Source organism: Falco cherrug, chromosome 13 (assembly GCF_023634085.1).
Source record: "Falco cherrug isolate bFalChe1 chromosome 13, bFalChe1.pri, whole genome shotgun sequence".
Lineage (NCBI taxonomy): Eukaryota > Metazoa > Chordata > Aves > Falconiformes > Falconidae > Falco > Falco cherrug.
The window spans coordinates 17,134,149-17,149,425 of NC_073709.1; the positions used below are offsets into that span (position 1 = coordinate 17,134,149).

The 15,277-nt window shown below is 42.4% G+C and overlaps 1 protein-coding gene across 8 annotated transcripts in view; it reads right to left on the minus strand.

Annotated features, from left to right (window-relative positions):
- Nucleotides 1-10,968: 10,968 nt before the first annotated feature.
- LRFN2 (leucine rich repeat and fibronectin type III domain containing 2) overlaps nucleotides 10,969-15,277 on the minus strand; it is a 160,839-nt gene continuing 156,530 nt past the window's right edge. For 5 of the 8 annotated variants that reach the window (XM_027801198.2, XM_027801197.2, XM_027801196.2 and 2 more), the window contains one exon: nucleotides 10,969-13,709. In XM_027801198.2, the coding sequence (XP_027656999.1) occupies nucleotides 12,791-13,709 (919 nt within the window). In that variant the 3' untranslated portion in view covers nucleotides 10,969-12,790. The remainder of the gene's footprint in view (nucleotides 13,710-15,277) is intronic. The other 3 variants (XM_027801199.2, XM_027801200.2, XR_008735001.1) reach the window with 3 other exon arrangements.

Consider the following 15,277-nt stretch of genomic DNA (forward strand, 5'->3'; position numbering starts at 1 on the left):
CCAACCATTAATCCAGGACTGCCTAGTCCACCACTAAACCATGTCCCTGAGCACCACATCTATGTGTTTTTTAAACACCTCCAGGGATGGTGATTCCACCACCTCCCAGGGCAGCCTGTTCCAATGCTTCACCACCCTTCCAGTGAAGAATTTTCTTCCTACTATCCCATCTAAACCTCTCCTGGTGCAACTTGAGGCTGTTTCCTCTTGTCCTCTTGCTTGTTACCTGGGAGAAGGGACCGACCTCCCTGCCCACAGCCCCTGCCAGGAGCTGCAGAGAGCGATAAGGTCCCCCCTGAGCCGCCCCCTCTCCAGGCCACCCCCCCCAGGTCCCTCAGCCGCCCCCCGTGAGCCTGGTGCTCCAGCCCCGTCCCCAGCCCCTGCCCGGCTCTGGACACGCTCCAGCCCCTCAGCGTCCCCCCTGCAGTGAGGGGCCCAAACCCAGCCCAGGGTGCGAGGTGCGGCCTCACCAGGGCCGAGCACGGGGACGGTCACTGCCCTGGCCCTGCTGGCCACACAGTCTGTGACACCAGCCCGGAGCTGGTGGCCTTACACTGCTGGCAATCACCTGGAGTCTTCCTGTTGCTACCAGTGATCAGAAGACTGTAAATCCTGTCTTCAGACAACATCGGAACCCTAGAACAGCCAGGCAGGAGTGGAGACAGTGCCATTTAACTTTTGCTTTGGTGCCTGAGATTTATATACTCTGTAGGCCATTGTTTGTTTGATGTGCTGAATGCATATAATATATGAAGACTACTGAAGAAATATATTTTCATAGAAGTTAAAGATCTTATACCACACAGTGGTCTGCAAAAAAACAAGCCTCCTTTTTGCCTGCCTCCTATTCCTGCGACATCAAGATATTTCCACCTGCTCTCCAGGTTTTCTGCCAAGTACCGCATTGCTAGGCATTGGCACACTGCTATCATGGTGGCAGAGACCCCCAAGAATCCAGGAGAACCGTAAAAAAAATGCAGATTATCTCCCAGAAACCTGGATGACCTCGTTCTGGGACTGGGAAGGGTCCTAACAAAATTTGTGGAGTTTGAATTCACTTAAAAGTCTCCCATTTGAGTTATGTTTGTCTAAGTGTTGTAGATTGTCTGTAGTGATTTTTGAAACACTGGGACTAGATGTCTCATGCAGCTTAAGAAGTCAAAATGCTGTGAATAGGAGACCAGGTCAATATACATGTAGTAGTTTGGTTTTGTCTGCTTACTGGAGCAAATTAGTTTTCCTAGGTCAGCAAATTTGTTCATAGATTCCCTAGTCCAGATTCTTCATTCGGGATAAATTGGCAGAAGTGTCTTTGAGATTATGCCTGTATATACAAACTAAGAAGTGGCCCTGATGCCTCTAGCATTTCTTTGCTATGTTTTAAGAGAACCCTGCCTTTGAGGGAGATGATAATACAGCCAGAAAAAAGTATGAGTAAAGTAAAACTTGAAAACAGACCAATCTGGATGTTTTTATAAAGTCTTGCAGACTTCTCTCCACAATCCATTAAGTCCTAATTGCCACACTAATGTTATTTTATATTGTAAGTGCAGCTCCTGAGTCCTGATATTATGGCACCCAGTGGAATTAAAGCAGGCACTTAGCTTTACCACCTTCTCTGCTGTAACCTTTTGAATCTGTGATTATTATTCTGTCAACGCATGCTTGTTCATTATTACTTAAAGGTGTCATCTCTTCCACCAGGATGACATGCTGCTGTGTAAATTAGGGCCATAACTAACCTGGTTCACTGCTGAAGCAAGCGCCTTTCTTCTGACAAGCCGTGAATTAAGCGCTTCTTTCCTCCCAACGGAAGGAGCCTCTCTCCTTCATTCCTAATAAGGGCAATGCTGAGGTGGATTTAAAAGGTTCTTTTCTATTAAAGGGGTTTGATCTCTGATAATCTTCCATGATCTGGAGACTAGGAGCAAACTGAGCATTAGGCCTGGATTGCAAATCCACTCTTAGCCTTTTTTTTTTTATTATTATTCATTTATTTCAAAACTTATTTAAATACAGTACCTTCCTTTTCCCTTCCATAAGGGACGTTAAGGAAATACCTTTCCAATTAGGATTCAAATTTGATTAATTGTTACTAGCTAATCCCAGTTCTGGTAATTGCATTCCTCTCTGAGGAATTTCACAACCTTTTTAGAAATGGTACAGTGCTGGGTTGCAAACTGCATGCTATAACTCTGTGTTAGCTGCACAGCTGATTTTCTTGCTCTGGCTGCATATGGAGTAGATGGGAGCACACGTATACAGAGTAGTCCAGGAAACATCATCATTTCCATTTAAACTCACCATTAAAGCTCTTAGACTTACATTTTGCAAATAAATCATCTAATGAATTTGATTTGTTTTGTTCTTGTTGTGTTTTCATTCATGAATTGCTTGTGACCTACCCTAATGTTAGCAAATCTTAGTCTCATTTGCACATAATTTTGGAGAAAGACATTTTATTTTAGGATTTGTGATTATATTGCTAATTTCAGCTCTTTCATTCCCTATATAGCTATTTGTGGTAGATCAAATGTTATTACATCTAGTCCCTTGCTGGGTGAAAATAACTTTTTCTATGGTCAAGTAATGAAGAAGACATGATGAACAGCAAATAATGAACGGAGAATACTTGTACTCATACGGGAATACTATATGCTAATACAGGCAGTGGTAGAAGGACCATTCCCCGTGCAGTCATATGAATGAAAAATAATTGACATCAATATTTATGAGTTGAAGATAACATGCGATAAAGAAACCACACTGGTACCAAGCACATTTTGAGTCTGGCTGGGTTTTCACCAACAGAGGTGGTAGAGAGTGCCTCATTCCCTCATCAGCTGCTTTGTACCAGGTAAAAAGCAGCAAACAAAACAGCCAAGGGAGACTCTTAGCAGTTCGGGAGAAGACTGTTCCCCAGCTGTTTTGGGAAGGGCTGCTAAACAAATCCTGCTGAGGATGACAAAAAAGCAGACAAAAATTTCAATCTGTAGAACTGCTATAATTTATACAGATCTCTAGCACTGGCTAGGTTATGCTGGGGGTTACGTGGCAGGTTAAGACCAGAAGAGTGCAGATGCACCTCTGTTCAGCACATTTGGGCTTGAAGTTTTGTGCAGAAAGCATATGTGAATATTTCTGTGAAGAGTTATTTCATATTTAGCTCTAATTGTCCTGCTCCAGTTTGTGCTTGGGATATAAATCCAAAATAAATCCGTTCTTGAAAGACTGGAGATTTACCCTGGTGGATTTTGGAGGATATGTGGTCTGATGTACAGGATTTCATTCTGAGCATTCATATGGCCCATCTATACCCACCACAAGTAGTACAGATAATAGGAACATGCCACACTATACCCTTTATATGTGTGGGGATGAAGTTATATAGAGATATAAAATAAATAGATACATCAATTAGCTCATTAAACAGATAAAGCAGATTCTCAAAAATATCCAGGAGACAATGGGGCATCTGAAGGGTATGAGATCCTCTCCTCACTAAAATGCAACCCAGGTCACTTGTCCTAGAGATTAATTCTGAAGCTCTTTACCAGGTATCATCCATATTAAAGCCAGATACAATTTAAACATAGTGGCATTAACAGTAAAACTAACATACCCGACATAGCAATATCTTGTAACTGTTTGAAAACAGGGTCACCAGTTTGATATTCCAAAGGCCTATATGCTTTTTTTCCTGCTAGAACAATGACAAACCAATGGGTCTGTTCAGTTGCTGTATTTATGGCCAATTAGTTTGTTCTGTAGTTGTTCTGATGGAATCATCCTGAAATGGCCATCTCCAAACTACTAATCAGGAGTAAAAAGGTAACAAGGTCCCCAATATTGAACTGTGTTCATGCCACCTACTGGGAGAACACTGAAGGATGACAGATTTCCTTTTAGGAAATTCAGGTTCTCAGTTTGTGAGTGATGAAGAGGCTCAGTTCATCTGATCATCTTGTTACACTGAATATTTCAAACAACTGTAATTGTAATCATCAGTCGCTGTAGTAAACAGCAAAGTTGCAGCAGGGTAACTGAGAAAGGAGTACGGCCAGAAAGTGCATCAGCCGTATCCAGCCTGCCCATTCCTCTGTGCTGTGCAATTACCTCATAGCACAGATGGGCTGGGGTGTAATGTAGGTAAAAAATAACCTCTTGCCTGAAATCAAATGATAAATCAGTGAAGAAAGGGAATGGAAGAGGAATGAAACTTGGCACTGGAAGGCCAGGCTAGAGGTGTGCAGTCCTCCCCTCTCAAATAAACCCAAGCTGTCATAGGTTGATCTAGATGGCAGAAAAGGGGTTCTCCTTCCGGGCTGAGGTCCTGGAGGGATCTGTAACCTGCATTCCACAAGGAGGGAAAGGTTCCTCAACCTCATTCCAGATCATGCTTGCTGGTCTTTGTGGAGGAAGTTCAACTCCAGTGGCTCTGACCCTCAGCCTCTGGGTGGCCAAGGCTGGCAGCACCACAGTGATTTGGACACCCAGGGGCATGCAGATAACTGTAGCCAGAAACTGCAGCCAAAACTGTATTGGTTTCATCTGTATTCATGACTTCTAACCAATGCTAACCATTAGCCAACACTCAGCATATTATGGGCAGTTACATTTCAATCATTTGAATCTGTAGTCATTTTGGTAGTGTTTGTGTAGCAGCCCGACCACATAGCAAGCTGAGGCTCTCTGGCAGCTGTTAAAAACATTTGTACTAACGGCCCCAGGACTGTCTGCATTTTCATGCACATACTGAGCTTTGCATTGGCCTCACAACCTGATTTTAAAGGTCCACAATTCCACTGGGGTTTCTTCAACAGAAAGCCATCATCTTACGGCTTGTACTAAGCATGAAGACAGTATCTCCTACTGACTTTAAATCTAGGAACATCAGTTTCTTAGGATCAAGTTGGTGCTATACTGAGTATTACCTGCCTCATCTCCAAATGTTACTACACAACCTGGTACTTTACAACGGTCTCTTGGAAGATGGGATCTTTTTTCTATACAAATTTTGCATTATATGCATATCCAGAAGGGTATTTGAATGGAAGAGGGAATATCTGATCTTTTGTTTCTCAAAACCATGTGAGAAAGGTACTTTTTCAGGTGATGCTGGGTTTTTTTTACATTATGACACAGCTTCATATTTGCTAACATTGTTATTAGTTTTAATGTTGTTGCTGTTGCTGTGCACTTTGATCTGTGTTTAGTGACAGTGAGACACACAGGAGGTACACTCTGCCCTTCCTGCAAATGAGGGATGTTCTCATCATCTCTGTAAATACTCACCTGTCCATTTCCAATCTTCTCAGGCAAACCAGTCTCAGATGACAAGGACTGTCTTTTAAGTCAGGCATGACAGGCTCAGAGGCAGAAACTCCAAAACAGGAGTCATCATTCAGAGCTCGTTCCTGTCCCAGGTTTAGCTCTAAGTTGTGCATTAATTTTCAGGGTGGGAATTTCAGAAGAAATTATTTACTTCCATATGGAGACTAGAATAAGGACTGCCAGCCCATGAGGCTTTGGGACAGACCCCTCTGAAGTTTTCCTGAAGGTACTTTCTCTGAAGTGTTGAACACTACCACAGGATACTAAAATAAGAAAGATTTATTGGACTAGCCAGGTCTGACATGTACCTACATCACCATGCCTCCTCTCCATGTTGTCACTGGTGCAGCAAACCCCTCCTGCAGATCCTGCTTCACCTGCCCCAGCCTCTGTGTGTGACACCAGTTCCACCAGTGACCAGCACACAACTCTACTGCAGCAACACTTGGATCGCGTCAGTCCAACGAGTGACATTTTTCTGTCTACGGTACATCAATTTGTGAGCCTTATTATTTGAAGTTTCACATCTCTGAATCCTGTTCAAAGGAAGGAAAGTTCACACATCCACTCCCTGGATTTCTGTGTAAGACTTATTATTGCAGGGTAAAAAGTAGACATTTCACCATATGCAGCCCTGCCTATGCCTTCTCAGATCCCACATTTCGTACTGGTGTACCAATAACACTGGCAAAGAGAACTTACTTCCCTAAACCAACAGAATTTCTATTTTCCTGGAGAGACACCTGTCCTTTGATTTCACTCATAAATGGTACAGGTGGTAATTAACTGTTCAGTGTTAATATATTGCTACATTGTTCATTGCAGGGAAGAAAATAGGAGTATTAATACTTTTAAAATAAATTAGTCCCACAGAAGGAACTTGGAAAATGTCACAAAAGGCATCCATTCAATTTCTCATTGCATGAAAAACATTATGGGCAAACATAGCTGAGCAACTTTAAACATAAATTGATGTCCACCTCTGTAACTGTACAGGTAACTAATAGAGCATTCTCCTCTCCTATTTCCAAACTAAGATTTATGGATTTTAAAGTCATGATTTACTTTATTCTAGTACAGCCCATTGATTTTTAGTGTTCTTGTTTCCCACCCATTTCTCTAGCCTACGGTCCAGGCTCCTCATATGATTGACTGTAACATGTGATGCTGCCCTCTCCCCAAAGGAACCTCCAACTAAGAAACTGAATCACAGCATTGTCAGCGCATTTAAGAGCACAAACAGGGGCAGCGAATGCAGAACAGTAGCTCCCTGCAGCTGCTTGCCTCCCTGCCAGACATGAGTCCTCAATGACAGGACACTTACCTGCAGCATGTGATGGAGAATCAGGTGAATAAATATCCTGACTTAGGAGTTGAGCCTTTGCTGTGGTCATATGAAATAAATTAATCCTTTCACCTCCAGTTATGTTCATATGAAGCACTGAGCTCTCCCAGCTGGGAAGAGATGCAGATTATCAACTGATCTGCTTCCCAGAAGGAAGAGGTGTGTTCTCGCTTTCTCCCATTAGTATTTAATAAAAAATATAAATGTTCCTTTATTACCAAGCTAGGAGACCTGTGCATTGCAAACCATATAATCAAAGAGCACAGCATGTACATGTGTGCATGTGTCTGCATGCACATGTATGCACAAATACAAATGCCCACATTTGCTGTTATATCTATATCTGGATATATATTTATATCTCTGACATTTGCCATCTGTTGGGAGTGTAATACCGGGAATAAGCATCTGGCACTCTTTTGTATAGTAAGGCCTTTTGACAGCTAATGCTCGGGAATGCTGTACCTTTGGGGATTAAGGAGTAATTAATTAGAACAAGGAAAACATACTGTAGAACATAAAATTCCTATATTGAAAGCAAGCGTTTCAAGGTACTCTTTGATGTAGTTTTCATCTGGCCTACAGCCTAAAATCAAACAATGTAATGTTTTTTGGAGGGATCCCCTTGTTATGTTTAGGGGAATTTAAAGGTGAAACATGTAAAGTGTTAATAACATCATTTGTTAATTCCACATCCAGAATAGTCCAGGTATTGAATTACAAACACTGAATACAGTGGGGAAAGAGTCATTGAGGAAAGGTTTCAGAGAAATAGGCTGCAAAGGGTGGAAGGGGGTGTTGTGGGTTATCCATGGGTTCATGGGTACAAAGCATTGCAAACAGATGTGACATTCAAGGTATTCAAAGACTAAAATGTTTTCTTGGTTTTCAGGTGGAATAATTCATTGGCCTCCATGTTAGAAAGTACTTAAATCATTGCTGCATTTATTGCAGTCACTCAGAGACCTCCAACGGGTCTTTTTGGTCACCTGTCTACGCAACTCTTTGCTGAGTGAAGAGTGAGAATAAAACAAGCAGAGATTTTTGGAATATTATTTTCTTCTGTTTCCAGAGCAGATCAATCCCACAGTGTGGGATATAAATAGGTTTAACAAAGAAAAAGCTGCCACCTATTCAGCCTTGCGTTAAGCAGGGCAGAGGTACATTCATTGCTTTGGTGTTATGCATTGCTTTTTGAGTGAGTTAATCCAAACTGTAACCCAGTCCTGGGTGTAGTTTGGAAACACATAAAAGGTTATCTTCCTCTAAGGATATGGGGAAAGCAAATTTGTTGCAGTTCTCTACAGCTGGGAAATGCAGAAAAGACATTTGAAAATAGAAATAAATTCCAATTCATGAAATCTCTAAAAAGGGGTATAAATCGTAAGCAAATAGTATCGTCTGCTTTGCTATGCATACGTAGACGTACACAGGCACACACACTTTTATTTCCATTTCATACAACTATTTGGTTCCTAGCAAACATCAAGTGAAATCTACATCATCACTAATTTCAGAAATCTCCATTTCATCATCTTGTCTAATAAGCTCCAGAATGATATTTTAGGGATTTGGGCTGGGTTTTTTTAGCAGGACTGCGTGCAGAATTTCACAGTGGACTCATATCCTGTTCTTTCAAGTAAATGGCATGTATTTTTAGGAAATAAGTTTATTCCACTGTTATAAAACATGTCAAAAAATAACTTACAGTGGTTATGTACCCATATGCAGTTGTTTTTAATTATGCCCACAGGCTTCACTTAAATTCTCTAGCACCTTTAATTTTCTAGGCTTCTCTTTCAGAAGGCTTTTGTTTATCTCTGTTGTCCTCCTTAGTATCTGCTCTACCCAACGCTTGCACCTAAAGCACAGTTGGTGCAACCGTGTGTCACACTACTACACGTTCATTTGTGTACCACCACTGTTACTTCAGGCCTGTATAAATTTCTCGGTGTAGGGTTGTGAGACCAAGGGAACAGGCCATTGGAGCTAGCTCAGCCCTTCGGTGATGTATGAAAATATTTATTACATCCAGATAAGTGTCTATCTATATATAATTTCACCAGCCACTGACATGCAGTTGCACTCAGAAGTGGAGCAAGGAAAAATCCCTCCCACACAGCAGTACTACAGAACAATAATCAAATCCAGAGATACTGGTGAGGTGCACACATGAAAATGGAGACAAAACGAAGCAAGGCAGATACTGGTCACACAGGGGAGATGGGGGGGACAGGACCCTGGGGTCACACTTGTGCATTAGCAATTAGGGGATGGATTCAGGATGTAACCCAAAACACAGAGCTGTGTTCAGCAGCTCTTGAAGTAGTACATCAGTAGGAAAAGGGTATCTAGGGAAAACATGTGTGAGCTAATGATTGAGGTGGGTGTCCTGATAAAGGACACAGAGCAGGTGGAGTTACTGAATATCATCTTTGCTTCAGCTTGCACTGCCAAGGGCAGCTTTCAGGAATCCCAGACCTTGGCGGAAAGAGAGGAAGTCTGGAGAAAGGAATATTTTCCCTGGGTTGAGGAGGATCGGGTTAAAGATCACTTAAGCCTGGCACCCACAGATCCATGGGCCCCAACAGGGTGCACTCCCAAATCCTGAGGGAGATGGCAGCCAGCCATTCTCCATCATCCTTGAAAAATCCCAGAGAACAGGAGAAAAGCCAATGACACTGTAGCTTTCAAAAAGGGCAAGAAAGAGGACCCAGACAACTACAGGCCAGTCAGACTCACCTCCCTACATCAGTGCTGCAACACAAGTAAAGCTACAACAAGGCTTTACTGTCAGTCAGAGTCTACTGGCTGTGCTGTTTCACCTTCCTCCAGAGGCTGAAGTACACATCCAGCCATACCTCTCTCAAACTCCTCAATATGAGGCAGAACCTTTTTACCTTGAGGGTGACAGAGCACTGGCACAGGCTGCCCAGAGAGGCTGTGGAGCCTCCTTCTCTGGAGACATTCAAAACCCACCTGGATGTGAGTCTGTTCAACCTGCTGTAGGCAAACCTGCTTTAGCAGAGGTGTTGGACTAGATGATCTCCAGAGGTCCCTTCCAGCCCTAACTGTTCTGTGATTCTGTAGTAAGGGGGAAGCCACAGGATAATTTCAGAGGTCTGCTTGGCCGGCTGTATAAGCAGGGCAGTGTTTGGTGGCACTTGAAGGATGATCACAACCCAGCAGGTACCCAGGCACTAGCACCACCACACTGGGCTGGCTCCATCCCTCTCTCAGGGCTGGCCACTTGCTGGCTCAGTGTGGGGCTCCCTGCCTCACCTATGAGTCACTGAGTCCTTTTCTTCCCAAATGCTGTGAGCTTGTTTCATTTTGCTCAGTATTTGCAAATTTGCTGATGGGGATTGAGCCTCATTCATTAAAGCTAAATGAATTAAAATCATAATTAACAGTAAAATATGCAGCTGTTAGGTTGTGGACTTTATTACCTGGGTTCTTTGGCAACTATCCACTATTTTAAAACAGCATCTGTTGGCTTACTTCCTCTAATCCTGTGTGAGAAAGTGAGAGATATGTTTTCCTTTTTAAAAAAGAAAATACTACAGGATATTGCTTTTGAAAATTCACAGCTGCATATGCTACTAATATTGATGATGAACTCAATAGCCAAATTAAAAACAACCCATATGTCATGTTCAGAGTGAAGCATGAACATAATAAAAAAGTCCAAATGCACCACAGTGTAACATGGAAAAGAAAGCAATATCTCTAAAAGTCTTCAGTACAACAAAAATATAAATGTTATTAAGGGTTAATATGAAGATGCCATCTGGACAGTTGGATGGTGTAGATTCTGGCACTAGAGGTGTCATTCCTCTTGGAAAGCATGAGAAAACCAGTGACTGTGAAAGATGTTGCAAACAAACTTTGACTAGATCTCTTTTGAGTATTTAATGTTGGCAGTGAGCAATAATCTGAGCAGAAACCTACAAAGTCAGGTCCTAAGCCTAAAAAGGCTTCCTCTTATTTCTGCAAATTTTGGATCAGGTTTTAAAACACATTACTGATATAGATCTGTATAAATGTAACCACAGAAAAAGAGGTGAAATGCCTGTTTCAGAAGATCTTTTCTCATGCGTTCCAAAAAGTATGTATTTCTTCATTCCTACCTTATACCTAAAATCCTGAAGTCAGAGATAGTTTGAGGGAAAGAGAAGGCAAACATTTGTATTTTCAAGATGATTTAAAAAATAATTACAGCTCCTTACTTAGGTTTCAAAGCAGACCACAGAACAACAAATAAATGAAAAGCAGGTACTTTTCCCCAAGAATGTTTTTTACTGTACATTTTGTAGCAAAAAAAAAAAAAAAGAAAAAGAAAATAAAGGAAAAAATATTCTGATCACAGGGATGTCATTTTCTAAAACTCCAAGTAGGAAACGTGACAAATACAAGATCAAGTACACAGCCATGTCACAATATATCTCTGCACCTTTAAAAAAAAATATACATAGGTTTTTCATGTGTTATTTTCTCTGTGCCTTGCAACCTTTCTCCACGTCTTTTACAAAATCATAGTAACAGTGTGCAATTTCAGAATGGTTCCCAGCAGCTGATCATTGGGAGCCAACAAATAAACAAACAAAGGAAAGGACAGTTGCAGTAGCCATCAGAATGCTGGAAATCACAATAAAGTTGTTAAGGACAATGAAGTCAGCTTGGTGGCCCATGAGCATTTCCACAACCACAGCAATGCTCCCCAAAAATGAGTCTAAGAATCAGTTTAGAAGCCCTAAAGAGCTCCTGTTCCTAGCAAGTACCTTAGTGAGGGTGAGAGACAGGGGGGCAGGAGTACGCCAGGGACTGGGGAAGGGCTATCTGTAATGCAGGGAACCCACCAGAGATGCCCTGCTCTAGACACCCAAATTTAACTCGGTTTCCATGGCTAGTTGGGAACTTATCCAACCCCTCAAAATACACAAAACCTTACATTTCCTGTGCTGCTGCTGATACAGTTAAGCCATGTCATGGCGACTGCACAGACAGCACTTTTGTCACAATAGGGTGAAAGTCTGTGTTTTCTTTGTCAGTTGAACGTAGTGACAGTGTGACATTTGTCAGAAGCCATTGGTATTCATAATGTGGAGAGTTCACGGGAGCTACCTTTGTTTTCCCTTTCTTTTTCCTTTAATAGGAAACCTTGATTACTACTTTTCCGATCTTTGATAGCAACACCCGTACAGATATCATTAGCTGCTGTAATCTGCCTTTGACAAGGGCAGGCTATGAAGAAGATGGAAGAAAGAGGATGATTTTTTTATTAGCCCCTAGATTTAGTTTTTCCTAGTATATAAAGGGTCGTATTGGAGGTGGGTTATACAGTACATCAGAAATTTGACCTTTGTACATATCCTCCTTTTCATCTGAGGTATTAGATGAGACTGAAAACACAACCAAAAAATGCATGGAAACATACTTTCTGCTGTGGGCACAAAACAACTTAAAAGCAGTAACGAGGCAAAACAGAACAGAAGCCATTAAATCCCAACCAAAAGCCCACTCGATAACAGGTATTGTTTTCCCAGTTGTCACGTTACCACCATGAGATTATGCTGAACAATTTGCTCTAATCTGTCCCTGTGGATGCCCTGCCTGCACTTTTCAGAAAGTCACTTGCAATGACAACCAGATATATCCTAGCACCAATCTTATATCCACAGAAGTGTATTTCCATGGCTAAAAGAAAAGAAAGAGTTGCCCTTTAAAAAAAAAACAACGAACAAACAACAAATCCTATAAAATTATATTTGTGCTGTTAACCCCCTTTTCATACTCCCTGTTTAATCTTGTGTGGTCGTTCACCAAGAGTCTGAGTAAGTTTTGGAAAGCAGTGCTAAATACAACTAGTAAATTCCTTGAAACATTCAGGCATGGTTTAGTTGGGGCCAGACAAGAATGGTGCCATACGTGCCTATTCACATTTCATCACCTTTCTTCCCTTTTAGTATCCCTGTTACTTATTTGTTTACCTATCTTTTTGGCCAGTACAACTGAAAATGTTTCCTCCCCTCTCTTCCTAAATGCGTGGCCCTGCAGCAAACCAACACTTTATATCATAAGGGTAGAAGAGGAGCAGGGAGACACTGATATTTACACTGTGCTTTCCATTACCCACTCTGAGCTCCCAAAAGTCCCTTTTGCCCCTGTTAGGTCATTGTCATCATACTGCAAAAGCATGCCGTTCACCGAGAGGCTCCTCTTTGTCCAAATGTTTGTTATCTTTTTTGGGTAGGTGCAACACTGAGATGTGGCGAAGTCCCCCATGTCAAAAGAATGGCTACGTTTAGTTTTGCCCTCCAGAGGCAACGTGAGGAGGCTGCGAAATTTTGACTCTGGCTGGCCCAGCAATGGCTCTTTGTCTGAGTGGCGGGCCACCGTGGAAGTTCTGGAGTCTGTCATCTCCTCCTTTTTCTGACATTTCAGTTCCAGGGAGGCAAAAGCTCCCATTAGCCGGTCAATGTTGTGTTTTGACCTGGAAGGAGGCCTCCACTTACTGGACAATGTGCCCTGTTCACTTTGGAGGCTATAGTCATCACAGTCACGGCTGTTTGCGGAGCTGGAGGAAGAGGAGATGCTGCTCCGCGCAGACTGACAGTTAAACTCCATAAGTTCATTTCTCACCACCACTTTGGGGTTGACCTGGGGCAAGACTCCATTCTGAACTGGTTGTGCTCCATTTGTCTGTGAGTAGACATTGCTGACGTTAGACATCTTTCCTTGGGAATTGTTGCAGACCTTATAACGGACCATGAGTATTACAATGAATACCAGCAGGGTTGCTACAATGATGCCTCCAATGATGAGAATCATGGTCCCACCCAGGAACTGACTGTGCATCGACTGGCACTGAGGGTAGTCTTCTTTGGTGAAGAACTGGGCACATCCCACAATATTGGTGGCAGTAAGGGTCGTGGCCGTGTCATCCCACATTGCCAGGACACAGAGGTCATAGCCTGTTCCGGAAACAAGGTTGTTTACAACAAAGGCTTTGTTTGTAGCTGGAATCATCCTTCAAACAAAAAAGGAGAAAAAAAAAGAAAAAAATTGGTTATTCTTGACAGTAAGGAAAAAGAGAGGAGAACAGACATAAGAACAGTGTGGTGTTTACTGTTCTGGGTACTGGCAGAGAGAAGTTAGAGCCATAAAATTCAAACAAGCATTCAAGCTTCCCAGCTCCTGCAGGTCCAACATCCCAGCATTCAGGCACACACAAGTTTTGAGGGCCATCTCTCAAGTGTGAAATAAAGGGAATAAGAAAAAGCAGACCAAACTAGTCTGGAGTTTTTTTCTCCTCACTTGCATCTGTCCTAATCTTAAATATATTCAAACCTGAACAAATAACTCAGAATAAAAATATGTGCCTACAAAGAGCAGTTTTTTCTGCGTGTGCAAATGACCCTTGCGCTTGCTGAGTCTGAACCTGGCAGCTGCCACATTGCTTCACGGGTGCCTGAACATTCACTGTCTAACATCAGCAGGCTGCTTACTTTGTGAAGACAAGGGGCTACATTCAGTTCTCTCATTTCCTGAGAATGCAAGGCAGGCAACCACTTCTCTCTCTTTCTCCACTCTCCCACCTACTTTCCCCATCCTCCTACTCCCCACTGTGGAAAATATCTCCTAGAAATGCAGCTATCATCTACTTTGCCAGAAATTTCTTCTTGCAACCACCTTTCTCTGTGTGAGTGAGAAAGAAATACTGGCATTGGCAGTATGGGCTGTGGAAGTGTGAGGAGAGGTAGGAAGATGCAGGGATGGAAACAAGAAGGATTCTTTAAAATATGTAACTCTACTCCAGCAGAAATCCACTTTCAAAAACCAATTACCTAGGCCCAAGCTGAGCTCCAGTTTGGTCATTTATGGATATTATTCCTTGCTGCCATAAAACTTAAGCAGTCATTTGAACTCATGCAATAGAGCATCACTAGCATTAAAAATTAGCAAATGAGAATGCACATGGCCTAGCCCCTCTTCAAACTGGTGAAAATTGCAGCACATCGGCGGAATACAGTGGAGAATCCCCGATTCAGTGCCTGGTGGGTAGCCAAGAATAAAACCAAAGAGATACCCCATGCATATTTCTTTTTACTTCCACATAACAGACTTGAGTGAGAGAAAAAAGCTGAAATTAAAACCAGCCCGTTCTGACTTAGAGCTGCAATTCTTTAGCACCAGCAACGAGGAAGCCCTGCAGGCACTAACACCACACAGCAAGCTGGTGTGACTGTAATTGGGACGGTAAGGGCTGGCCAGAGGTAAAAGGCATACTCCTTGTGAGAGTGCCAGGCTCTCTCAGCCTCAAATCACCATCACAGCTAGCATTAACTGCGGCCCTGCAGAGGCCCTTCTGTGCAGTGGGAGGGAACAGGCCTGCACAGAGAAGCAGCAACGTCAAGGCACTGCAAAGATGAGCTTCTGATCATCTTTGCATTTACGCATTCACGCCACTTACACAACCCTTCAGTCTGGCCACAGGTGAGGATGTGGCTCCTTTTTAAAAAGCAAACAAAACCACCAAAAACTCTGTAAGGAAAAGAAATATTCATGAGAGACACCTGGAATATAAACATCACCTGG